This window comes from Centrocercus urophasianus, unplaced genomic scaffold (assembly GCF_019232065.1).
Source record: "Centrocercus urophasianus isolate 14NV4802_14NV808 unplaced genomic scaffold, USGS_Curo_1.0 seq_11, whole genome shotgun sequence".
Taxonomy (NCBI): domain Eukaryota; kingdom Metazoa; phylum Chordata; class Aves; order Galliformes; family Phasianidae; genus Centrocercus; species Centrocercus urophasianus.
In genome coordinates this window covers 23,490,598-23,516,168 of record NW_024884253.1, presented here as the reverse complement: position 1 = coordinate 23,516,168, position 25,571 = coordinate 23,490,598, and the positions used below count along the sequence as shown (strand labels likewise).

At 37.2% G+C, this 25,571-nt stretch overlaps 2 protein-coding genes across 4 annotated transcripts in view; one reads left to right on the top strand and one right to left on the bottom strand.

Moving 5' to 3' along the window:
- Nucleotides 1–400: 400 nt before the first annotated feature.
- Nucleotides 401–10,323, bottom strand: DECR1 (2,4-dienoyl-CoA reductase 1). Its single transcript, XM_042808771.1, has 11 exons — nt 10,246–10,323; nt 9,909–10,178; nt 7,868–8,070; nt 6,961–7,018; nt 6,718–6,804; nt 6,423–6,570; nt 4,386–4,485; nt 3,268–3,340; nt 1,072–1,218; nt 688–750; nt 401–594 (listed from the first exon to the last, which is right to left on the bottom strand). The coding sequence occupies exons 1-11, from the start codon at nt 10,306–10,308 to the stop codon at nt 535–537; spliced, it is 1,272 nt and encodes a 423-aa protein (XP_042664705.1). The 5' UTR covers nt 10,309–10,323; the 3' UTR covers nt 401–534.
- A 1,803-nt stretch (nt 10,324–12,126) lies between these two features.
- Nucleotides 12,127–25,571, top strand: part of NBN (nibrin) — a 22,589-nt gene continuing 9,144 nt past the window's right edge. For 2 of the 3 annotated variants that reach the window (XM_042808767.1, XM_042808766.1), the window contains exons 1-11: nt 12,127–12,291; nt 13,667–13,800; nt 14,366–14,511; nt 15,386–15,545; nt 16,948–17,051; nt 18,888–19,005; nt 19,279–19,469; nt 20,243–20,343; nt 22,790–22,928; nt 23,366–23,629; nt 23,883–24,315. In XM_042808767.1, the coding sequence (XP_042664701.1) occupies nt 12,261–12,291; nt 13,667–13,800; nt 14,366–14,511; nt 15,386–15,545; nt 16,948–17,051; nt 18,888–19,005; nt 19,279–19,469; nt 20,243–20,343; nt 22,790–22,928; nt 23,366–23,629; nt 23,883–24,315 (1,821 nt within the window). In that variant the 5' untranslated portion in view covers nt 12,127–12,260. The remainder of the gene's footprint in view (nt 12,292–13,666; nt 13,801–14,365; nt 14,512–15,385; nt 15,546–16,947; nt 17,052–18,887; nt 19,006–19,278; nt 19,470–20,242; nt 20,344–22,789; nt 22,929–23,365; nt 23,630–23,882; nt 24,316–25,571) is intronic. The other variant, XM_042808768.1, reaches the window with a different exon arrangement.

The following is a 25,571-nucleotide window of genomic DNA, read 5'->3' as shown; positions in this document are numbered from 1 at the left end:
AGTGCGAGGAGAGGACCTTCCCTTTAAACATCCAATTCAGCACCAGTAGTCAAGGCTCTAAAATAAGTTGTGCTTCAGTACCAATCATATCTGAAGCAGCCCCAACCCCCATGTATGCTGCAAATACCTCTTTTTCAGTTGCACTGTAGCACCCTTTGGATCCTCTACATCCTCACTCCAAAACTCATGAAGTCAACCAAGTCTCCTCTGAAGTTTTTTGCAAAAGACTCTAAAAGTGAGGCCCTTCTCCCAGGCTGCAGTGTTGAACATTTTTTTGTTTGTTTGTTTTGTTGTTTTTTGTGTTTTTTTTAATTGAAGTAAAATAAAATTTTAGAAAACTGTTGTTTGCTATTTATAAGGTTAGACTGCAGATGGAAAAAGACAAGTTATATTCCAAATATGAAGACTTGGAAATATTTTACTGCAATCAACATACAAAGATTTTGCAGTACACTTTCTCATTTGGTTATTTCTAAGTATTTATGAATTAGTAGTGGTTTATTTCCAGAAGTCAACATCACACAGTTAGGCACTTTAAGAGCCTTTTGTTTTCCTGATCATTGCTTCCATCACATCCCACTGCTCCTTGGTAACCTAAAAAAAGAAAACAGCATTTTATTGGGATTTCATATAATAATTACACATCCAAATACTTGAGCAGAAAATAGCAGGCAAGAAGTTTAGTACCTTTTTCAAATCATTGAATTCTCCTGCCATAGAAACATATTCTCCGCCATCCATTCTAATAACCTGGAGAAAGCATAAGAGGTGTATTTAGCAACAGCATTTTTTCTGTTGCATTCCCATGTTCTAAACATTTGTAATGATTTAGATCAAGCAAATTCCAAACACACTCAAAATGGTGCAATTCAATCCTTTTTTTTTTTTTCCAAGTTTTTGAAGGTGCTTAGAAAGGTTAATAATTAGAAGATTAATCATGATTTCAAATTTCAAAGTAATTTACTTGTTTCATTTCTGAAATACTGTAATGTAACAGACACTTGAAAAAAATTCAGAAAAACTCAGACCATCATCAGGTTGGCTGTATAAATGGAATCAACTGTAACTTACTGCTCCATTAACCCAGCTTGCATAGTCACTGCAGAAATAGGCAGCAAGATTTGCAATTTCTTCAACAGTTCCCAGGCGGCCACAGGGAATCCTCTCAATCATTTTCTTCTCAAACATGCCAGTTGGGTCAAGGCGGCTAAAAGCACCCTGAGAATTAAGAGAAACAGATGAAGAGTTTTAACTACATCAGACATCAAAACCATAGAGAGATTTAAGCTTAACATGGAAGTTAATGTTTGTGAGCAAACAGCCTACATCATCTTTATCAGCAGGATTTTTTAAAAAGTACAAAAGAAAAAACAATTTACTTCTATTGCACCAGTATGCATCTACACTGGGTGGCCAGCTGGAATTTAACACCTGTTTGGGAGAGGCACACAAACAAAAGTGGTTACTTCCCCAAAACACCTTTAGTATAATACTATGCTATTCGTAAAAGGGAGAGAAAGAGTAGCAAAGTTACAGAAAAAAAAAAAATAACATGCAACATAAAGGAAAACTGAAGAGCAAAAAGGAAAAAACACCCAAATTGTTGCATTGGCTAACGAATTAAACTAAGTTGCTCTATGCTTCTAATATCTGAATAGCTTAGAACAGCGTGGGAAATGGAAGTTTTCTGACTCTTCCCAGCTCCTGGACAAAGAAACAATTCCTCAAGCAGCATCAGGAACATTTATCTTAGGTTACTGCAGTCGTTCAAGTGTACTCTAATTCAACTAATTACAGCTCCACTCATGCCATTTAAGCCCTCAATGGCCATGTTTTTAAATGGCAGTTTATAAACTTAGTAGTATTGCTCTCGTATGCTTCTTCCCTTTCCCTCTGATTTCCAGCAGCGTTTTCTAAAGACACAGAAGTAACCCATAAAGCAGAAAGTCTTGATTTTGCAATATGATTTTTAAGTAAAGCCAGTTCATAGTTTTAGCTTCCAGAGAAATTTTAACTTGGAACTAGTATGACAAATGCAATGCTTTATAGAGAAAACAGAGCTTATCGAGGGGAAATATGCTATTAAATCAGAAACATTAACGGGAAGTAGCAATCTGGACGTTTCAAGTATTTAACTTGCCAAAAATTCTGAGAATCTATAAAACAAACTCATCTTGCTATATGATATAGCAGATGCTGAAAGTTTATACAGATTCAAAAAGGAATAGGACAGAGGAATAGGATTAAAAAAAAAAAAAAAATCCATCAAGGTAACTATGTTATAAAGAGTTGTATATATCAAACTCTTCGTGCCACAGACTACCAGAGGCTGGAAACAAAAGAATAATTATCATTACATATTTTTCTTATACCTTTGGCCACAAGTCTCCCGGGTACAAGGCCTGGAGAGCTTCCAGTCTGATCCTGTAATGTCATTTTAACAACATTGCTGATACTGTCACTTATCTATCCTTGCAGTCAAGAAAACTAAAGATGAGCTATCTGGAATAGCATGGAAAACTGACAAAACAGAAATGTAGCAATGCACATTTTTGCACATGCGCCCCCAAAACAACAGTAAAAAAAAAAAATAAAAAAAAAAATCAAGAAGCACTATACAGATAGTTGAAATATGATTATTAGCTGTTACTGCTCATAGCTGTAATATTTGGACTCTGAAAGGGATTCAACTCTCTCTTCTTGCAGCACTCATCCCTTCTTCTTCCTGCTCCAGATGGTCTAGATTAATTCCTTTAAACCCTCCAGTCCTCCTTTTCACTCATATCAAAGCTTCACATGTCCTTGATGCTTTATGCTTTTCCTCTTTCTGGTTATGTGGTTTTCAACAAAACTAGTGAGTTTCTGTTCTCAAAGACCTAAAAAAGACTCTGAAATTTTGGAATTGAGATACTTTGTTTAAAGAATCAGGCGTTCAAATAGAAATAGGCACTTGTACTCCATCAAGAACTCGCTTCACTTGAGAAATAATGTACAGTCTCAAATGCATACAGAAGAAAATAAAATATTTTGGCATGTACTTCTTTGAAGCATTCAAAAAAAAAAAAAAGGTGTGTTATATTAGTATAGTAACATTCTATTTTATAAACTAATTATTGAACAAGTTATTTACCATTATTCCAGCACAACCTTGGACTTCCAAAGAACTTATACTCCAATTTGGTGGTTATAGAAAAGATTAGACTATCTTAAGTGCAAGCCTGTACTACAAAGCATATTGAAGGCTGTGTTTCACTTCATGCTATGTACCTTTGTTTTTATTGGACCTGGTTGAATCACATTGAATCTCATGCCATATTTACCCCACTCGGCTGCAAGAGACCTAAAAATGCATAAAAAAAATGCATCAATATTTTAAACACATTATTTTAATAATGCTATTAATAAATAAACAACCAAATCTTATGTGCGAATACTAAAATTTGAGTCCTCAAACAGGCATTTCCACTTAAGGGATTCTGATGTTTTTCTTAAGAACAACAACATTTCAGAAGTAACAAAACAAAACCACAATCAGAAACACAAGAACGCTGATTTAGGAGATGCAGTTTAACTTTCTTGTATTGCCTCTAACACTTCTGGGTTCTATGAGAGTTTTTCCAACTCACAAACTCGCAGGAAAAAAATACATCTTTAGTCATAGTGTTGTTTTAAAGCAAATTTACACGCTTAACAGGCTCACTATACTGGCTAAGTACCACAGTCCATGCAAGTTAAGGGGCAAAAGCAGGCAGTCATAAAGTACAGCTCTGCCAAACACAAAAAAGTTACATAACAGCCAACTCTAAGAGAGACAAATTGAGCAACCAGTGGAGAGGAGTGGGCAAAGAAGTGGGAAATATATGCAGGTGATGAGGAAAAAAAATGCACCCCAGTGGGAATGCTGCTCCTATAGTAGCAATTGACTTAAGATGTTATAAAACTATAACTTATTCCCAAATGCATCAGATGCTTTCCAGAGCCATTGCAAATAGAACTATTTCAACCAAAGAAACACTGACTCCATTGTTATTCTCTTTTTCTAACCACAGAAAATGGCTTTTGGCTGATTTTGTTCCATTCAAAAGTAATAGAGGGGAAAAAAGAAAAAAAAAACACTCACCATGAAAACTCCTAATGACAACATTTGCTTCTACAAAATACATGCACTCACTTTTTTGTCATGATAAAAATTATCACAATAATAGCAGTTACCACTTCATTCTGAAAGAAGCTGCCAGTATATCATTTTGTTGCAAAGATAATAGAGGCTGGAAGGTTCTCTTATCACACTGCATGGGAGGACTACATTAATTGTACCAACTAGCTCTGTTTTTATATTATCCTATCGCATGGATGTGTAAAGCAACTTTTTGTCTATTACTCACTTGCTCAGTGCTTCTACACCAGCTTTGGCAGAGGCACTTGGCAACACAAATCCTGAACCACTCTCTGCATAAATGGTTGTAATAGAAAGGAATGCGGCTCCTGGAAGTTGCAACAATATTAATAAACAAAAAACAACACACACAAAGATCAAACTTATTATCTAAGTTAAAAAGCAAGCTCAGTGGTATAGAAGTTTGCAGTTTCAGTGTAAGGGATGCCATCTGCTGAGTTGAAAAAAGACTTTCAGAAGAACTGGTCTTATTCCCCCTTCAGTTTCCCCTACTCTGAATGTTAGTTGTTCCACAGACATGAAAACAGGCCTATTTTAGGCTACTAAAGCCTAACTTCAGACTTCTACTGATAATGGGCTCAGGCTAAACAGAGTTGTATTGAATGAACCTAACGCAGAAGCAAGGATAATAAAATTACAGCCCATAAGTTTGAAGTATACTTCAATTCACACATATATTTTATTTCCAAAGTTTACACTCATAAAAAGGAAAAAATCTAAGCAATTTACTCTTCTCACTTTGTGAGTGAGAATGCGTAAATAATACACTAGCAGATTACAAACCTCTTCTACATGTCACTGCAAACTTACAGTCCAAAAACAGAGCTCTTCTATTATTTATTAAAGAACATTTAATACAGGTCACCCTGCAGTCCTACAGTATGTGCTTTGTAACTACCAGATGTATAGCATTCTGATAGAGAGTCTTAAAATATTTGCATTGGGTAGAATTTCTATCACTTCAGAAATTAAGGTCTCTGCTCAAATTAAAAAAAATAAAAAAGCAAACAAGAAACAAGAAAATGAAAGCAGATAATGAAAGGACAAACAGATACATTTTTGCAAGTAAATCAAGTGTGTATCTAAAAACAAACAAACAAAAATCTTTGTATAAAAAATGCTTACATACAAAATCCCCTAGAAAGAAGGCATGCAAGAAACAGCAAGAGAAATTTCTGTGTTTTGTAAGCTTAGTAGAGAAGTAAAGAGAGACAGCATGAAAGCGAACGAACTTCTATAGCTTGCAGAATTTGAAGGCAGAAGTAGCAAAAGTAGTTTTAATTCTAGAGCAAAAGAGACACATTTTTAAAGCTATATTTTACATTACTATAAGAATATGCTGCAAGCATCCATTAGGCCACAGAACAAACTACGAACGCATTTGCTAGAATGATGCAATGAAGCAGAGCTGGGGATGGAACATTAAGTAAGAATGAAATACCTCATCAAATGACCAAAACTACTACAGACTTGCAGAAATACACATACAACATTAAGTTTATATTGTTACTATTAATACAGTACAAACTTTATAGGAAGTACAAAGCACTGAGTACATTTTGAGAGTTTACTCTGAAGTTAGAAGAATACAGTGCAAATACTAAAGGTTTAATTCAGCACAGTGGATGTACCTAGAGAACATCATTTGTAGGGCCATATGAAAAATCACAACCTGCCTTTCCACTTGAAATACTATTTGATGGTACCATATTAGATGATCTTTAAGGTCCCTTTCAACCCAAGCCATTCTATGATAATATGACACCAATTAAAAAAAAGCCTATAGTATTCTCTAGCACCATTAGCCCAATACTACAGTTGTGAACTTTAATTATTTATATATGTACAAGTCTAGGAGGAAAACGTTAAGTGATATTCTTTCTTGTTGTTCATTTAAATAAATAAATGTCACGTGCTGAGCTTCTTAACGAAACCAACACAGATATAGAAGACCTGGGAGAAATAACATATGCTTTAAACAAAGTTTCTTCAGTCTTACAAATGTTTTACAATTCCTGTAAATTCTGCAAACAGATTTTCAAACACAGCCTCTATATTCTGGGTCCAACCTTAAGAGCAGACTCAGCGGTAAAATAATTGCTAACCAGTCCTGCTGTTTGATTTTTAAGCGTTGCTTCTTTCATACTCACAAAACTGGCTGTTACACATAAGCACTGTAAGGGAAGGAAAGCAAGTAACAGTATGCTACAAGGCTTAGGTACTACTTCATGTAAATTGAAGATACCTTTTTGTGCTTTAATGAGTTCCTTTCCAATTTCCAAAGTTACAAAGGCGGTACCGTTAAGAACAATATCAGTTATAGTTTTCCATGCATTAGCAGAAAGTCGTTCAGAAGGGGAAATAAAGTTCCCTGCTGCGTTGTTTATCACAACCTGAAACACAAGGAGTTAATTAAAAATAACCCTTCCTTAGAGAAGGTCTCTCTAGATTAGATACATTTTCCATTATAGTCATTTCCTTCGTACTTACTCAGAGCATTTTCAAAGACAGAAGTTGTTCACTTTCTCTACAACACTTACACTAGGATGTCCTGCCACTTGAATTAATTCAGCAACAGCATTCTTAACAGAAGCTGGATCTCTCACATCACACTGGATGGCATGGACCTGTATAACAATAGAAGGGCAGCCTTAAGACTTCAAATGCTTATCCCACAAATTAAACAATCCCCCAGAACCACATAAATGCATTAAAAAAAAAAAAAAAAAAAAAACTATACCCATTTAATGTGTAATTAAAATTCCCAGTTCTATAAAATTTACCTTATTCCCTGTTTTAGAAGAAATTTCTTCCGCCGTTCCTTTCAAAACATCAAGCTTTCTAGAAATAATCATATATCAGTGAATTTCAATTAAATGCAATTACAATTCAGAAAAATAAAAAGCTGATGAATCCTTTCTTAGCAGACATCAGCTAAGTTTTAAAAAGTGATGCGTGTTTGTGCATAGTGAAAGTTTTCATGAAAACAGCTTCAAAATGAAAATATTTAGTTACTAATTTTCTGAAAGTTAATCAAAAATCTAAGTACCTTCTGTTCATTACTACTTAAAAGTAACTAAGAAACGACAAAGGAAGAAGAACAATCTTAGCTAACTTACTACATTTGATTAGTTTAAGTACTTTCCTATTCAGTACATCATGATAATAAACCCAGCTTTATCTACTGCTCCGTTAATACTTTACAAGGGCCAGGTTTCAAGTATCTAAATTGCTACTTGGAAGAATGTCAGAACACTAATTTTGTTTCCAAAATGAAACTGCTTTTTTTGTTTTTATTATATCACTAACAGAACTGTATAAATATTATCTTTGTTAAGAGGAATTATTTTAATTCTTTATTGCTATTAACATCTGTATTACGAACACCCATATTAATACAGAAGTGATCAATAACATCCATTTCAATTTTGTGCTCTCTTTTATGCTTCAGATTTATGTCTAATATTCTGGCTTGTTTATTTTTCTGCCCCAACACACAAGATTTTTCAAAGTCTTCTCATCAGGTCTTCAGTATTTCCCATGCTACACTCTAATTTAAAAGTGAACAGTGTAAATAAATTAACCAGAGTAAATAAATTAACAGAGTTTATCCAGCTTGCGAAGAAAAGAAACCAGATCCATTCAGCACTCAACACTAAAAGCTCTAAAAATGTGTTCATTAATATTTACCGGCTTGCTATGACACATGTGGCACCCAAACTGGATAAAGCTGTTGTCATGCCTTTGCCAATCCCAGTACCTCCACCAGTTATAAATGCCACCTTCCCTTCAAAGGAATTTGGTGGCAACATCACTTTTTGAAGAGGTGAAAAGAATGCAGCTTGCGGAGCTTTGCTCTCTTGCAGCAGCACATTTGGTCCATGGCTGAAGAACTGAAAGAAAGAAAAAAGAAGGAAAAAAAAATCCATTTCCATTTACAGGACCACTAATAAAGATTAGATTTGCTCGTGAAAGTAACAACTTTATAGCTATCTTCCTGTTACACAAACTGAATACAAAAACGATTAGCTTGCATTTATGTTGAAGTTACTAAAAGCGCACCATAGCATAAAACAAATCCTAAACTGGTAAAGTAACTAGGCCACTTTTAGGCATTCCATTCCAACTACAAAAATACCAAGAACACATTTTAATCACAGTGTTGGTTATTTCAAATGTTAGCTATCCTTATGGCTGTCTGTTTTGTTCATGTATGTGGAAATACCTTACTGGCTAATTACTAGATTTACAGTAGGATTTGAGATTCACATTCATACATGTACTGAATACCACTTACAGCAAGTTAGCCCTAGATTTGCTAATTTTTTTGCAAGCAAATGTGTGGTTTGTACTTACTAAAAGCAACAACAACAAAAAAAATCCAACAAAAAAACCCACAAAAACAACACCAGAGAAGAAAATTCATTATTACATTCAGCAATGCATTTTCTAAGAAAACAGTATGCAATACAATCCCACAATACTAGTATATGCAATAAGTTACACAACTCTAGTGTAAGCAGTAAGTAATCTGTAGTGTCACCAAGAAAAATAGTCAAGAGGGCATTTCTGTAATCCTCAAATACTGGAGTACATCCTCAAACTGAATGACATGACTTGGCACAGCAGCATTACGTAAACAGTTAAGAAATTCACAAATTACTTGGAATATGAAAGTTATCTCAATCTGGAACTGAAAACATTTCTAAATACAACAAAGTTTGGTTATTTGTTTAAGTGAGAAAAATTAGAAGAACTTAAGCTATATTTATCTTTTCCAATACTAATTTGTAATTGAATCTTTAATGCGTCCTTTTGACTACACAAGCTTGTAGTATAATTTTAGGAAAACTTCATGTTTACTTTTATACGTCACTGCTCATAAAAACATAACATTGTTATGCCAACAGGAAATGTGTTGAAGGAGAAAAGGCTACTTTAAAACAGTACAAATAGAACAATAAATAGCTTGTAGCATGTACAATTCCCCTTTGCAACACTGAAATTAACAGGTGATGCTCTGAGCAACAGCCGAATAGTCTATTAGCTGGGGTCGAGGTGCCACTGGGACTCTCTTTCCATCAGGTCAGTGGATAAACTCTCCAAAGGGGTTTGGTAGCGATGGACACAGCCCCCTCCTTTGCTCACCACCACAGAGATTTCGCAAGCAGCTCCTGCTGAAGGAGGCAGATAGAAAGCAGGCCAGAGAGCACGGGGTATTGCACCAAAGTTAATAAACGACTCTGAAAGCATCGAGCCCACGTGTTAAAGCAGTCTGCTGGGGGACTCGTCACTACTTTGCACAAAGGGCTTCCTTGAGAAGATTTGTTCCAAGTAATCATTCCAGCACTTAACGCCAAGATTCTAAATTAAACTACAGGCATAAAGAGAGGCATAAAGAAACCAGGCAACGTGAACAGGAGAAAAAACAAACTCCCCCGTACCCAGGTGGTGGAAGTAAATCACTAAGTTACCACAAAAGGCTCCCCCGGAGGAAGTCTTTCGTAAGAAGGCACGCCCCCACGAAGCGGCGGTGGCAGCGCTCCGACCTTTCACCCAGATGGCATGGTGCGCTCCTGCAGCACATACCGGCGTGCCCGAAGGGGAGCGGGGAGAAACAGGCAGGAGGCGCGTCCCAGGGAGCACGGGGCGCTGAGAGGGTATGGGGGTACCACAGCCCTGAGAATGTCTCGGCCCACCCTCAGCTCTATGAGAGCGGGCGGCGCCTTACCCGTCTCGTGCCGGAGAAGCTGATCGAGTAATTGCCGCGGAGAGCGGTCCGGCCGATCATTGTCGCCGCCATCTTGTGCTCCGGAGGTGGGGGTGTGCGGTGGGGCGGTGCGGAGTGGCCGTCTCCCGGCTCCTCGCAGCCCTGCCCGGCCGCGGGAGGGGCGCTTCTGCCTCTGCAGCTGGAGCGGGCGGGGCGGCGAGTCCGGGTCTGCAGCGCCCCTCCGGCCTGGGCTTCTGCCGTCACCTCGAAATACGTGCTGTTAGAAAGATACTGACGCTTTATGAATAATCTTCGGTTTGAGTGCTACTTCGGAGTATAGGAAGGATTTAATACTTACATTCAAGCACCCAGTCTCTGGTTGACAACAAGTTGGGAGGTTTACAGGGCAGAAAATACCCATTTTTTTGTTTTTAATTTTGTGGGGTAACCTGAGCAATTGTAAGAATGTAAATGTAACATTTGTAGATGAAAAACAAGTCATTAAAAGCAGTAACAGTTAAAGCATTGTCTGAAAGCATCTAACCAGCACTAGTCTTCTGCAGGGATAATTGCCTCAATAATGTGTTGCAGAAATGCCATGAGAAAATCAGGAAGTGTTGGCAATGATTCAGGTTTTCAAGGTCCTGGCCAGGTGTGACAGTGGTTGTAAACTTGGATTCCTATAGTTTCTGCTGTTCAAAGTACCCCAGTGAAAGAAACAACCCCTCATGATAAAGAATAGTCCAAGAAGCTGTTGACACAAAAGGGTACTAAGAAAAAAAATCCCCAGCCGAGTGTGAGTATCAAGGAGAAAGCAAGTGCAGTGAAGACATGGTGATGGTGAAGGTCTGTGTTTCTGTTCAGGGTAAAAGATGAATGGTGGATCACCTCAAAGTTCTATTTAGATACTGTTTCACTGGGTTTGATGGACTTTGGTGCTAATTCACAAATTAATATATTGAGTTAAGCTGGTTGCCTATATGGGTATCTGAAAGGCCTCTTTCTGTGCTGGTCGTCACTGAGGAAATTAAGTTTTGAACCCTGAGGAAAATAAAGGAATATGTGGAGAACCAAAAATTTAAAGAACAAGCATTCCTTTGATCAATCAGGATTGGAGAGCAGTGAGAAAGTCAAGAAGTCTAGAAAGTATATGGGAATCAGTAGGAAAATGATAGCGGAAGATAAAATTGGATAAATGCAGGGAAATTGGGGGTACAAATATTATAATATGGTTTACAGGATTCATACAGTTTCTTATGATGATCATTTGTCATATGAGATTGTTATCACAAAAGCCAAACCAAAAGGATAAATAAGCCAGAAAAATGATAATGAACTGTACAGAGAATATTGAAGTACCATTATACAAAGCTGAAATATTGCCTCATCTATGATACACCATAGATTTTTGGTTGCCCTAGCGCAAAATGGAAGTTGAAAAATTATGAGGGATTGAAAAAATGAGTAAGGGCAATGAAGAAAACGTGTTCCAAAAAGTATTAAGGAATTGGGGTCATTTATTTCAGAGGAAATGCAGGAGAGAAAATATTAAAAGGGAACATTTAAGGACAAAGAATGCTTAAAGTCATCATATATGGAGGTTAGGGCCGCAAAGATGATCAGAGGACTGAAGCACCTCCCCTGTGAGGACAGGCTGAGAGAGCTGGGGCTCTGGGGGACCTTATAGCAGCCTTCCAGTACCTGAAGGGGATCTGCCAAAAGGCTCGAGGATATTTTATACGGGCAGGCAGCACCAGGACAAGGGGAAGTGGCTTTAAACTGGAAAAGAGTAGATATAGGCTACATGTTAGGAAGAAATTCTTTACTGTGAGGGTGGTGAGACACTGGAACAGGTTGTGCAGTGAGGCTGTGGATGTGCCCCTTTCCTGGAAGCATTCAAGGCCCGGCTGGATGGAGCAGCGAGCAACCTGGTGTAGAGGGAGGTGTCCCTGCCTATAGCAGGGGGTTGGAACTACGTGATCTCAAAGGTCCCTTCCGACCCAGACCATTCTATGATTCTATCACACAAATTAAGATTCCACCAAAATAACATTCCTGATTCACATCTCCGATAGGAGGGCTCAGCCCCAGGCCGAGCAGCGCACCCCTCGCTGCGACGGGCCCAGCCCTCCTCGTGTCGCCGCGCATGCCTGCTGGTGCCGGCTGTAGTGGCAGCATCGGCTGTGCCGCCCGCCCGCCGCCATGCGGCGCTCCCTGCTCTCGCTGCACGGCCGGGCACGATAGCCGGGTGGACGGCAAAGAAACACTGGCTCTCGGTTACCGGCCCGGCCGCCGGCAGGGCTGAGAGCACCGGGAACCGCAGCTCCGCGGGGAACCGCAGCTCCTCACCGCGGAGCTCCCGCCGGTCTCAGGATGTGGAAGCTGGTGCCCGCCGCAGGACCAGGTGAGGTCACTGCGGGTCTGGGGCCCTTCCGCGCCTCTCCCGCGCCTGGGCTCGGGCCGGCCCTTCCCACCTCCTGCTTGGGAAGCTGCTCGCCTAGAGGCTCGACTTTCGCTTTCCATTCTAGAAACCGGTAGGGCTCCCTTTCTCACTGAAACCCTGATCGCGGAGGCCATGTCCTGTTACCGTTGCTGGCGATAGTGCAGACGTGCCGTTACCTTTGCTGGCGATGCGTCCCAGCGTTGCTGCAGCCAGCGGGGTCAGCGAGGTGCTTCCTCGCTGAGCCCAGGGGCAGAGGTCTCTCAGTCTCTTCTTCCAGGGACGATGGCTGACTTCGTACAGACTTTTATTTTTCACTTGATGTTTCAGGGGCTCAGTGTTGAACTTGAAACTTTGTGTTGTTTTTTGAATGCAGTTTTCAGACAGTCATCACTGCACCGTTGTTCCTCAGTTTCTTTATCCATAGCTTTGTCCATAGTTTTGATTTATTGACCAACTTTGAAGACTATTGTTTCATAATGCAAAAGCAGCTTTTTCACTTGAATGCTTTCTCTTTCTTATAAAAGGCAGTCACAACACCGCTGTATCTCTTTTTTTCTTGCTTGCTTCATTGGGAGTGACTTAAGGATGCTTGGGGTGCATCTTAGTGAGAGCAGTATCTATTTGTACTGAAATGAACAGAATTTGATCTCTTACTGTGTGGAAACCACATTGGTATAGTCATTGTAGTCCGAATGATGAGTTCTGCATTGTTCTTATTTGGACAGTTATCTGTATTACAATATCGTCTCTAATTCATTCATTTTTATCAATAAAAGCTTCTGAATCACTGCTTGTATGTGACCCATGCCTTTTGGATGTCTTCGAGCCATGCACTCTTAAATGATCTAGATGACAAAAGCTACATCATAGGTCAGAGACCAAACTTCCTAAGTATCTATCTGATTTACAATGCAGGTCTTTCAGCACCCTTTAGGGAGGCATTTTTGTCTGAAACACTTAAATTAGTCCCTAAGTTATATACTGCTAGTAAGTTATGTACCTGTAAAAATTGTGTTTTTGTACTTCTGTGAAGAAATAATGTGAGATAAAAGAAATAAGGTATTATGTAAGGTAATATGTAATACCATTGGTTTTGTTACTGCTTCTTTTTTTGTTTGTTTTAATTATGAAATCCTATCCTTTCATATCAGACAGAGGAAGAAACACGTTTAGTCTAAAAATTAAATGCATGATTGTGATCAGGCTAATAAATGATACGTGACAAGGTATAGACAAGGATTGGATACTTTACAAACTTCTGAATTGATCCTAAGAAATTTGAGTGTTTTGGAGATTCTTGTAAATTGATATTTTTCTATCTCTTGTTTATTTTTAGGAGAGCCATTTCGACTTTTAGTTGGTACCGAATATGTTGTTGGACGCAAAAATTGTGCTATTTTAATTCAGGATGATCAATCAATCAGTCGAAGTCATGCAGTTCTGACAGTAAGTCGTCCTGAAACAACCCATGTAAGTAACCAGCATTTTACTGCATTAAAAATACACAGCATTGTTAACTCAGAATACCATGACAGTACAGCTGGAGTAGAACCACTGAACATCTGCCTTTTCTTAGTCTTGATTTTATTTTTTTTTCCCCTGGGTTGCTTGTCTGTGCTGATAAATCCATACTGATAAATCTGTTGACATAGTTCTAATGATCCAAGGTCCTATTTGGGCATTTTTCTCAGAGTGAAAATTGATTAGAAATTTGTAGTAAAGTAACCACAGCGGGAACATCATGCAGTTACATTTCAGTTTGTCGAAGAACTTTAGAACTTGGTTCTGGAAAGTGCTTCCATTTTATTATCGTGGACTTGATTCTGTTATGCATGTTTCACTCCACATCATTATTTCTGTATTTGTTTAGGGGAATGTGGAAAAGAAAAATGTTCCAAAGAGAATCGGCAGGCAGCACTTCAGTATTGATTACATCTTGCAATTTCTCTGGATATTTTGAAGCCAATCAATCAGAATCTCTTTTATGTAACCTGTTTCTGATGAACTACCAAAGCTTATTTATGTTTATTTTCAGAGTCAGTCTGTTTCAGTCCCTGTGTTAACAATCAAAGACACCTCCAAGTATGGTACTTCTGTTAATGGGTCAAAATTGAGTGGCACTTCAAGGACTTTGCAGTCTGGTGACAGAGTAAATTTTGGAGTCTTTGAGAGCAAATTTAGGTAAGAGGTACTCAGACTGACAATAAACTACTAAGTGGAAAATAACAGCTTTCAAAAAGAGTGTTTTAGCACATCGTACAGCTTGATGAGTGATAGAACACTAAGGGAATTTACCTCTTGAGTTTTTAGAAAGCAGAGGGAACAAATAATACTTTCCTGTGTTCTGCATCCTGTTTCTGAAACCCTCTTTTAGTACTTATTTTTATAATAATTCATTTTGAAATTATTTTGATTTATTAAGTAGTTTATTTATTATGTAGTTTATTTGTCGTTGGTGTTTTAAAAGATGTGTCACATCATGACTTCCATGATTGATATGATTATAAAAATATTTTCTCCTTTGTAGCCTACACCAAATCAAATCACAGAGTTGGATATTCTGTAATTCTAAATGGATGATCTACAAATAACAACAGGTGTATGTTCAAGTGTAAGAGCAGTCTCAGAAAAAAGTTTCTTGAACTTGCATTCTACAAAACTCATGTCTTTCACATGCTAATCTGTTAATGAACTGTTCTGTTGAGCATACTTCTTGCTTTTGGGAATATGTGCTGGATTTCATCCAGTGTTTCTGGTTCTCAAACCTTGCAGTGTTCTTCAAGCACTGATTCTGATAAGAGTGTGTGCTCTTTCTTGAGATCAAAAGTCTCAAGAATAAACATTTGAAACATCAAATCAAAATTCTGCTTATTTTTCTCTATAAAAATCAGTTATTTGCTTTCATCAGGACAATTTAAAGCACAGTGTAAGAATCACAGGGGTCTCTATTTATTTATTGGAATTCTATGTGAGACAGAAGTGATTCGTAAGACAGCTTTGTTTATCACAGTGCTACTACAATTACTAAAGCATTTCTTTTACTTGTTCTTTGCAGAGTGGAATATGAATCTTTAGTTGTCTGCTCCTCATGTTTAGATGTTGCTCAGAAAACTGCTTTAAATGAAGCCATCCAGCAGCTCGGAGGTCTTGTTGTGAATGAATGGACAAAAGAATGCACTCACCTTATAATGGCATCAGTAAAAGTTACTGTTAAGGTATGTTGAGTTTTGTTGTTAATGTGAAATCTAGACCTGCTCAAGATTGTGGCAAAGCGTTGTTTTATTTTAGTTAGACAGCATTTTCCTCTGTGAAGTCAATTCTTCCAACTTCATGAAGAGATGCGTGTTGGAGGGAAAGAAAATGGAAAAAAAACTAAAAAAAGGTTAACTAAGGGAGTGAGAAGAGGATGGGGACAGAAAGGTGTCTCTCTGGCCTAAATGCCATTTTAAAATGAAATAAAAATGGAACAGGGGAAAAAGTTGTATTTGAAAATTAAGAAATTTAGAGAAATGAAGAAAAATCTTTTTTCCTCCCTCTCAGTGTTGCTGTAGCATTTGTGGGAAATCCTATCTGTCATTAAAAAAAGGTGACCTTGTTGATTGGTTGGTTCTTTTGTGTATGCAGATGTTCTCTTCATTTGTTTGTTTTTTTCTGGTCTTTCTTTCACCACTTTGTTAAATTTCTCACCGATCCAGTTCCACAGTTCATGAGTATATTGAGTCTCCTCCCACTGTACTGTAGCTCCCTCTCCTGACTGTGCCTTTCATACAGCCGTACAGTAATTAGGATCAGAGAGCTCACTTGGAGGAAAAGCTAACATCAGCCTACTGGGGGTATTGGGATGGTTAAAAAAGAACAACAACCTTTGCATTTTTTTTCTTTCTAAGTTAATAGAAACATTAAAGTTTACATTATTCTAGTTGTGTAAGATAAATCTGTCTAATCAGACAGTATTTGCTTAGATTTTAATCATTTTTAAGTATTTGCCTAAGGTAGAGGGTTGGGGTTTGGTATATGCTGTTGATTTTGTGGGTTTTTTTCATTGTTACTGATGTTTTGTACTTTTAAATGAAGGACAGAGTTTTTAGTATTCATCTTGCTTATCATCGTCTTTCTTTTAGTTTTTTTATGTTAACTTTCAGGTAGTTTCATAGAAGCGCACTGTATTTGAGGAGAATGCTTAGCCTTTACAATTTCACTGATTATATCCAGTATAACTGTACAAATTGAGTATTAATGTTTATTTAGTCACTTTGTAGACAAAAAGAATCAAAAAGACAATAAACCAACCAAACAACAACAGCAACAATATACTATGACTGCTTCGTGTACTGGAGCTTTAGTTCTCTTGAAGACTTGCTGATTGTTCATTAGTTGCCATATATAATTTCAGTGACAGCAGCTAAAAGGTGTGCTGTTAGAGGTAAAATTGACACTTTTTTACCATAGCAAAATCAAGTACAGTTATATCTGTGCAAAGCTGTTCGTATCACACAGATGTGATTTGATGTGTACAGATGTCTGTGTGATCTAAGATATTATAAAGCTACAGTCATTTGAACCATATTCTAGTTAGGCTTTTTCTGTATGTTAAATACGTGTCTTCTCTCTTCTCAGACAATATGTGCTTTGATTTGTGGACGACCAATTGTAAAACCAGAGTTTTTTAATGAATTAATGAAAGCTGTTCAGTCCAGGCAACAACTGCCAACTCCTGAAAAGTAAGTATTGCTTTCAATGTTACAGAATTAATTTTATGTGAGTTAGATTATCAAGTAATTGCACACTTACCTGCTGATATTTGGCAGAATATGTGAATTACAGTAGCTTTGTTTGTGGAAGAATGCCTACCGTTTTAATCTTTAGGCAATTTTCTTCTCATATCTAGACTCACAAGGTGAGCTCTTGGGTTTGATTATATGCTTAGAGATGTTACTAGCTCTAGACAGGAGCTTGTTTTCAGAAAGGTTGCTATAGCAATCTCTATGGTGATGTGTTTGAAGCACCACAGAAACTCTTTTGGGAGTTGATAGATTAAAATGAAGAAAATTAGATTTGTGTGAAAGACACCATATTGACCCTGTTTCATTATAAAAAAAAATATTTCGTCCAGTAAACAGTTAGATTATGACTTTAGTCATAGAATTGTAAAATTATTTAGATTGGAAAAGACCTTCAAGATTATGAAGTCTAACCATCAATCTTACCTGACCTTCCACACTTCCTTCACTAAAACGTGTTCCTCAGCGCTGCATCTACCTGTCTGTGGAACACCCCCAGGGTTGGGGGTTCCACCTCTTTGCTGGGCTACCTGTGGCAATGCTTGACCACTCTCTCAGTGAAAAAAATTACTTCTAATGTCCAACATAAACTTCCCTTGGCACATCTTGAGATCGTTTTTTTGCATTCTGTCACTTGTCACATGAGAAAAGAGCTTGTAAATTTTGATCAAAGCAGGTTAACTTGACCAAAATAATAGATTTTTTCTTTTCTTTTCTTTTGAGAAAGTGAGACTAATGTGAGAATCAAATACTGTTAAAATAATTTGATAAGTGTATTTTTACTACGGAATAAATCATTGTTATTTTGGTCACTCTATTTATTCCAAAGGTACAAAAGATCATAATAGCCATTTGGTCATTCTGTGGTCCATGTAGAAAAGCATAAAATAATCCCTTTATTGTACGAGAGACTTTCATCTGAGTCTGTATTGCTATTATTTGTACCTTGAAAAGGTATGTGTTTGTTAATTGTGTACATGAAGCTTGAGGAGTTATTTGGAAGAACATAAGAGGGTCATTTAAAATTAATCTTCACCGTGGTGTGTTGAGTCTGCTGTAGCAGAGAACGTGTGGCTCTGGGAGCCTGTAAGTACTGTTGCATTATCAGTAAAATGCTTGTCTTTATTCTAGAGGTGTTTTTTTTTTATGATGAGTGCATGCTGTCATTAACTGGAGCTGAGATCACAGATCACAAAAGTTAAAATGTCAGATTAGAGTTTCTCTTCCACCTAATCTGAGCCCCAAGCACAGTATCATTTTCCTTGTACTGGACAAACACTAAGAAGCTGCAGAGTTGATCAGTTCAGTTCTCTATGCCCCCAGGAAAAAAAGTGTGCTTAATAGGCTGTCACACAGCATGGTAGAACACGATGTTCTCTGTCCGATACAAGAGAAACAGGAGTGGCTGTCGCAAGTGAAGGACAGTGGAAGCAATATGTTTGGGCAAGCACAGGATGAGATGGCAGTCTAGTTTGTCAGTGTTGTTAGTGGAGAATGTAGATGTAGTTGATATTTTGAGATTGGAAGGTTGAGTACTTTCCAAAAATTGTTCTTTTACTGAAGTAAGTGGAAGTGTTGGTCTAAGTTCAGATATTGAGAAATGAGAGGTTCTGTTTTCTCTTAATCCCTTGAAGAAATATTTCTATAAATAGCTTTAACAGAAACAAAGCAGTGAAGTATTCTGACTTCCCAGCTTAAAGCTAAAACAGAAGGGACTATCAATCAGTACTGATACAAAAATCTCAATTTTGTAACTTTAATGTTTGGTTTTTACAGCTTTTATCCTTCAGTTGATGAGCCTTCCATTGGTATTGATAACATGGATTTAACTGGACGTCCTGAAAGGAAAAAAATATTCAGTGGAAAAACTTTTGTATTTCTGACTGCCAAGCAGGTAACTGGGCTTTACACTGCAAAGATGTTGGGGGACAGCTAAGCATATATTCTGTTTTCTCTGGATCCAGGCTCATTCTGGGGCCATCAGGAAAGATTTCTGTGTATTTTATCTTTTTACAAGACAACAGCCTAATTAAGATCAAATGCAGGAGGAGAAACAGAACACATCACTTCTGCATTAATACATGAGCAATGAGATTTGTGCTGGTAGGTTAGCATACTTCTCAATGGACTGTATTTTAAGATTGTTTTAATTGTGTTCTTTTGTTAGCACAAGAAACTGGGTCCAGCAGTTGTTCTTGGAGGAGGAGAAGCAAAACTGATGACGGAGGGAAGAAAAGAAACTTCCTTACTGGTTTCTCCCGAAGTTTGTGTTGTTGATGTTGGGATGACAAACTCTCAGATCCTAGGATCTGAGTCCATGAGAAACTGGACTGATTCCATTCTGACGGTCTTGGAAAGGTGAATAGTTGTTCTCTTGCGCAGGAAGGGGATTGTTTAGAATTTCTGCAATTATTTTAGTCACTGTATTTGCATATGTATGAATACACTAGTATACTTAGATGGGCATTGTTTTAATGCGTAGCACAGTAACTAAAATTTCTTGAAGCAGGAAAGAAAGGATTTGGCAGTTATAAATTCGGGTGGTTTTTTGGAGGCTTTTCTGCTCATTGAGTTGGTTTGAAGTTAGAGAAGTCAAGCTCCCTTTCTGTTGTTTAGAGAAAGTTAAAAATGAATGTATTCTAAAAATATGGGAATATATCATTTTTTTATTCTTTTTTTCAATAGTCATACATATTTCATGTTTTCCGTGAAATCTGGGGCACTTTGAGGCCCTGTGGCTCCTTGCTGTCTATCTACTCACATATATTGACTGTGAAAGGCCACTTGTGTTCTGTATAGGTATATATAAATTATATATATATATATATTTTTTTTTTTTTTCAGAGAGCAGGTTACCTGTTCTGTAGATGTTAGTATTTTTGTAGTACTGTAATAAACAATCAAAGAAAACATAATCCCAAATCTTAACCTAATAGTTAAGTCTCGTCACCGTGAATTGCCCTGCTAAACAGAGAAAACATTTATATTCAAGCTCCTCTCGTGGCTGTAGTACAGTAGCAATGCGTGATGAGCATTTTGTATCTTGACATATATGTGCTTGTTTGCCTCTTCAGCTTTGAACCTGAACTGAGAAACTTATTTTTACGTGTTGACTTTCTGTATGTTAACAGCAACAATCTCAGGGCTATTCCTGAAGCAGAAATTGGATTGGCAGTTATCTTCATGTCTACAGAAAGATACTGCAACCCTCAGAGGCAGCCTGATAACAAAGGTAACTGGAGGAAGGCTAGTGCTAAGTTAGCAGCAGTAAAGAAGTAGCATTTCTTTTTGTACAGAGCATCAGGTGATGATGCCAAGGTTCCTTTATTTTGCAGTACCACCAAAATAGAATGACACTGCATGAAAAATGTATGCTAATCTGAAAAGATAAATGTTTTCTCAACAGCTTGCTATAAGCTACATTGAAAATGATGTGACCTACAGGTGTAGATTTAATATTAAAAAGACCTAACTTCTAAAGTTAAAGTGAAAAACAGATGCAGTTATTTGACGTTTCAAGGAAAAATACTTCAAGACAACATTCTGAAGTTGGTAGTTTTAGTAGCTGCTAAATCAATGTGTATAGTAGTTGTGAATTCCAAGCTATTCAATTCTTTAATGAAGAGACTGGAGTAATGAGTTATAACTCATAGTTATAACTCATAGTTCAAAACCTAGAGAATAAGAACTAAATTAATTTGTAAAGGCTTGCTTTCTTTTGCACTCAGAAGAATTTTCTTTAGGTAAATCCCCTCCACCCCCACTTCCAGATCAAAATCAAACCTAATCTTAAAGTAACAAGTCAAGACAGTGAGGCAGCATTGCCACATTTGCTGAAGTAACAGTATGGAGAATGTACATTTCATTTTTTGTCTTGAAACGTAAGTTATATTTGCCAATAGAGCAGCAGTGAAAGTCTTTGAGAGTCAGGTTATATATTTTTTTGGTCTAATTTTCTTTTCATGCTGCTTCCGAAATTGCTAGAGGGCAGTTTGTTACACGTAATTCTGACAATTTCATAGAATAATTTTAGGTTCTGTTCTTTTCTACAAAGTGATAGATCAGGTAGTAAATCCTACAACTTAAGTGTAGGATTTTGGTTTGTTGTTGTTGTTGTTCAACTCAACTTTTACTTTTTTAACTTTACATATAAGAGCATTTCTTATTCTGAAATGTATTTTGAAGAGAGAAAATATTGCAGCAGTACTGGCAGAGGCCTGATAAATGTTTTGATTGACTAGAGTTCTTGTATGAATGGTTTACATGTAGTCTGTTGTCTGTCCAGTGAAGTTTAGAAAACAACAGAAAATAAATGGATTCTCACATTAAATTTAATGCTATTAACACATCAGACAATTAAATAAATTAAATAAATTGCCCCTCCTCATCACAACCTCTCTTCAGGAAGTTCTAGAGTGCAGTAAGGTCTCCTCTGAGCCTCCTCTTCTCCAGACTAAACAATCCCAGCTCTCTCAGCTGCTCCTCATAAGACCTGTGCTCCTGAGCCCTCACCAGTTTTGTGGCTCAACAATGAATGTCAAGATACTGGTACCTTGCTCATCTAACTTTATAGTAATCATGTAAAAGCATTTAAGATGTGGAAGCTCAAGAAAGAGGCAGAGATGTTTCTGTAGGTTATTCCTCTGTGGGTTACAGTGGCAGGAGAAAATACATGTATAAAACGTGTCATCTGAAAGAAGGGATAATGCTGGCACAGACTTAACAGAATGAGATGCAGCAAAATTGTAAGGGACTGAGTGGTATGTTGTAAAAATAAATAAATAAATAAATAAATAATCTTTGGAAGGACAATGATGTGACATACATATTAAAATAGTTGACCTTAGTATCCTTTGTCTTAGAGAAGACAAAGAGAAGTGAAAGGGCAAACAATATAAAAGATGGTATATATACATTTCTTTTGGTCCTGTAGAACAGTAATGCAAGTAAGTAAACAGAGCAGCAAGCAGGTTTTTATGGCACTCCTTTGATGACCTAGTTATGGCCAGTTGGCCAAAGAAGACATTTATTGTGAGATATTTTGATAACAAACAGGAGTTTAGTATTTTTAGGGATAATCCCTAGGATGATGATTGTTGTTAACAGATGGTTATACAAAAGTAAATGTAAACAGATGTTGGACTTCGTGCTCTGACAGTTTGGCAGATTTATATATCATGACCATAAAATGAAGTAGTTTTCCATAGCACTTCATTCTCATTTAAGCAAAATTCTGTTTCTTAATTCAGCAGAATATTTAACCAAAACCAAACCCTAGAATTTAGTCATTTAGAATGTGGTTTCTTCTAGTTGGGTTTTTGTTTGTTTACTTGTTTGATCTGCATGATTTTTTAAAATCTACATGATTTTTTAAAATCAGAACTGCGTGCATAGGCTCCCCAGGAAGGTGGTTGAGTCACCATACCTGAATGTGTTTAAAAACCATTTGGTTGTGGTGCTCAGAGACATGATTTAGCAGTGAGTTGTTAGGATAGCAAGGTTAGGCTGTGGTTGGACTTGATCTTGAAAGTCTTTTTCAACCTGAGCAATTCTATGATTCTGTGAATACCATTTTCCAAAAGTCTTACCTCATTAGTTAAGGTGGTTGTGTGATGTTACATGCAAAGAAAAACATTGGATATTAATCTTTTGATTCTTCTCTTGTGTTGATCTTGCAGCTGTAACTGCAAATGCTGCATCAGGAGCGGGGCCAGCCATTTCTCAGAGCTTGGCTGTGGATGAAACAATAATGCCAACAGCTGCTGCAGATAACAGTGCATTATATGTAGCTGATACAGAAATTGAAGAGCAGACATGGTAAAGTATGCATGAAAATGGTTTCTGAGCTAAAACTTGCAAATAATGCACTCTTGTGGTAGAGGGACTTCATCAGCGCCGTGGACAAAGGCACACAGTGTTCAAAATGGCACTTAGTAAATTGCTGTCAGTTGTCTGCAGTGAGCTGATTTCTGCTTTCAAGTGATAAGTGACAATACGGATTAATAAATAGGAATGTAGGTGTTGCCTATCTGACTATCTTAATTGTATTCAGAGTTTTTAAGCCATGAACCAATTTCATTACCAATGTAAGGTAAATATTTTAGCAGATTTTACAGTATCAGTTGTTAGCATAAATACATTGTTTATATTCAAAGAACAAGTGAGTTTTTTTAAAGAGCAGTATTATGCAACATATATAGCAGTGGTAACTTTTTGTGTTCACCTAATGCACATGTTTTTTCTCTCTGCTATAGTATGGAGATAGAAAATAAGACTTCCCAGACAAAGAGGAGGGAAAAAGGGGCTTTCCAGCAAACTTCTGTAAAGGAGAACCCTAGCACAAGTGGCACTGCAAATACAGGAACATTGATATCTAAAGTGAACAGAACATCTGGGTTTAGTCAAAAAAATCATCCAGCATCTCCATCTAAAATTTTGGAAGGAGATAAACCTAGAGAGTGCACTCCACGTCAGCAGTCTAATTCAATTACAAATTACTTCCATGTTGCTAGGAAAAGGTAGGTTTTTGATATTACTTATTGTTATGTTATTGCTGTTGTTGCATAGCTCAAGTGGTGTAAGTTTTATTCAAAACAGAGTTAATGAAAAGCTTCTGAAAAGGGAAAGCTATTTCTCAAGAGTATTTACACTCAAACTTCACAGTGCCATCATTAAAACCTCAGGAAGCTGTTATGTTGGCAGATCCAGCTAATCATATTCAAAGACATTTTTGTAATTTATTTTTTATTTTGTGATTACTTTATGGCTAAGGGAAAGAGCTGAAGAAGGAGAAGACACATCTGTACCCAAACTAGCAAAACTGGAGAAAAGGCCGTTGCTTGTTTCCAAGTGCACTGAATCCTCAGCTTCATCAACGTGGGACAGTGAAAAAGAACAGCATCGAAAGGGAAATAACATCCAGCTTGGAAGGGAAACTAGTGAAATAGCAAGTGATAAAACTGACACTAAAATTACTTTTAGTGAAAATCCTGCACCAAAGAAAAGAAAGGAGTTAGGTGATGTATCTGAAGATTTAGAGACACTAGAGATGGTGTTTGAAAGCAGAGACTTAGACTGGGAAGAGCAAACAGCAAATGGTGACCAGGAAGCTCAAAGCAATAAACGAAAGAGGAGATGTCTGGAAACCAAAGGCAGCAGAACAGAAGAAGGAAATACAAAGCAGAGAGAGGAGAATGAAATGTTGGTAAGTTACATTCTTTTTACATGCCTGATCTTGAAGTTTATGACTGTGTTTGAAGGAAGCAAACGGCTTCTTTAAGGATAAGGAAGGTTGTTCATACATTACAGCTTTACACCCATCTACTCTTTTTTTTATTTTTATTTTTAATTTTAACACTGTTTCCTTGTGAATTGAAAACTGCTCATATCCTGAAGTTTTTCCTCTCTTTGCTCAAAGCAGTGCAAGCAGAATGGCAGAATATGTCAGTGGTTCAATAACTTCTCATGGCATGCATTGTTGTATTAATTGTAATGTTAATATAAGAAATAATATGCAATTATATAAAGAATTTCCTGAAGAAACTTTATGGTGACCTCTTCTGTTGAACACCACAATAGCATCCAACACCTTTCAACTGGGAATCTCTAGATGTGACATGTAAGAGATCATTAGAATTCCAGCATGAGGCAATTCAAACCCTTCATGCCCATTTAAAATAAATAGTGCCACTAAGCAGTACATGCAGAATGTCTGGTAAAATATTGACAGTCTCAGTGTCACGTTTTAGAAAGTAGTTCAGAAGTTTTGAAAACATATCACTTGAAAGAAGAGTTCGGGGGTGAGGTGTGACTCATGTTTGTATCTGGTAACCAGATGCCAAACTTCAGAAGTTCCAAAATGTCAGCCTTCAGATTTATGTAGCTTCATCGTAGTGTAAATACTCTCATTCCATATTCATTCCCTGGTTTGCAAATTGATGAGCCTTGCAAACTTAAAATTTAATCTAAAAAGTACATACTTTTAAAAGTATATTGCAGTTCAGTTTCTTTTTTTTCTTAATCTAAACATTTCTGTTTAATGGAAAATGGTTATTACCCTGTGAGAAGCAGAAATGTGAATTAGGCTAGAGAAGAGGATACAGTGTATTCATCATCTAGTAGCTTATAATTCCTTTTTTTCAATTTTCTTTTTCAGGATAAGATATTTTTTTTCTAAGAGAAATGTAGAAAAGCAGCCACTTTAGTGGGAGGGGGGAACTAAACCAAAGCAGTAACAAGAAAAAAGGAAAGATTTCTAGTTGAAAAATTCTAGAGCTCACTTCCAGCCAATTCTTACATGGTCTAAGCAGTATTTAAATACTGTAAGAAATAAATGCACAATTGAGTAGCTGGAGTTTGTAAGACAGCATTCTCAATCATGCTCCCATAGTTGATACCAACTTGGTGCTCTTCTCCTGATACTTGAAATTGCTTCTGTGAATTTAGAACTTTGGTATAATT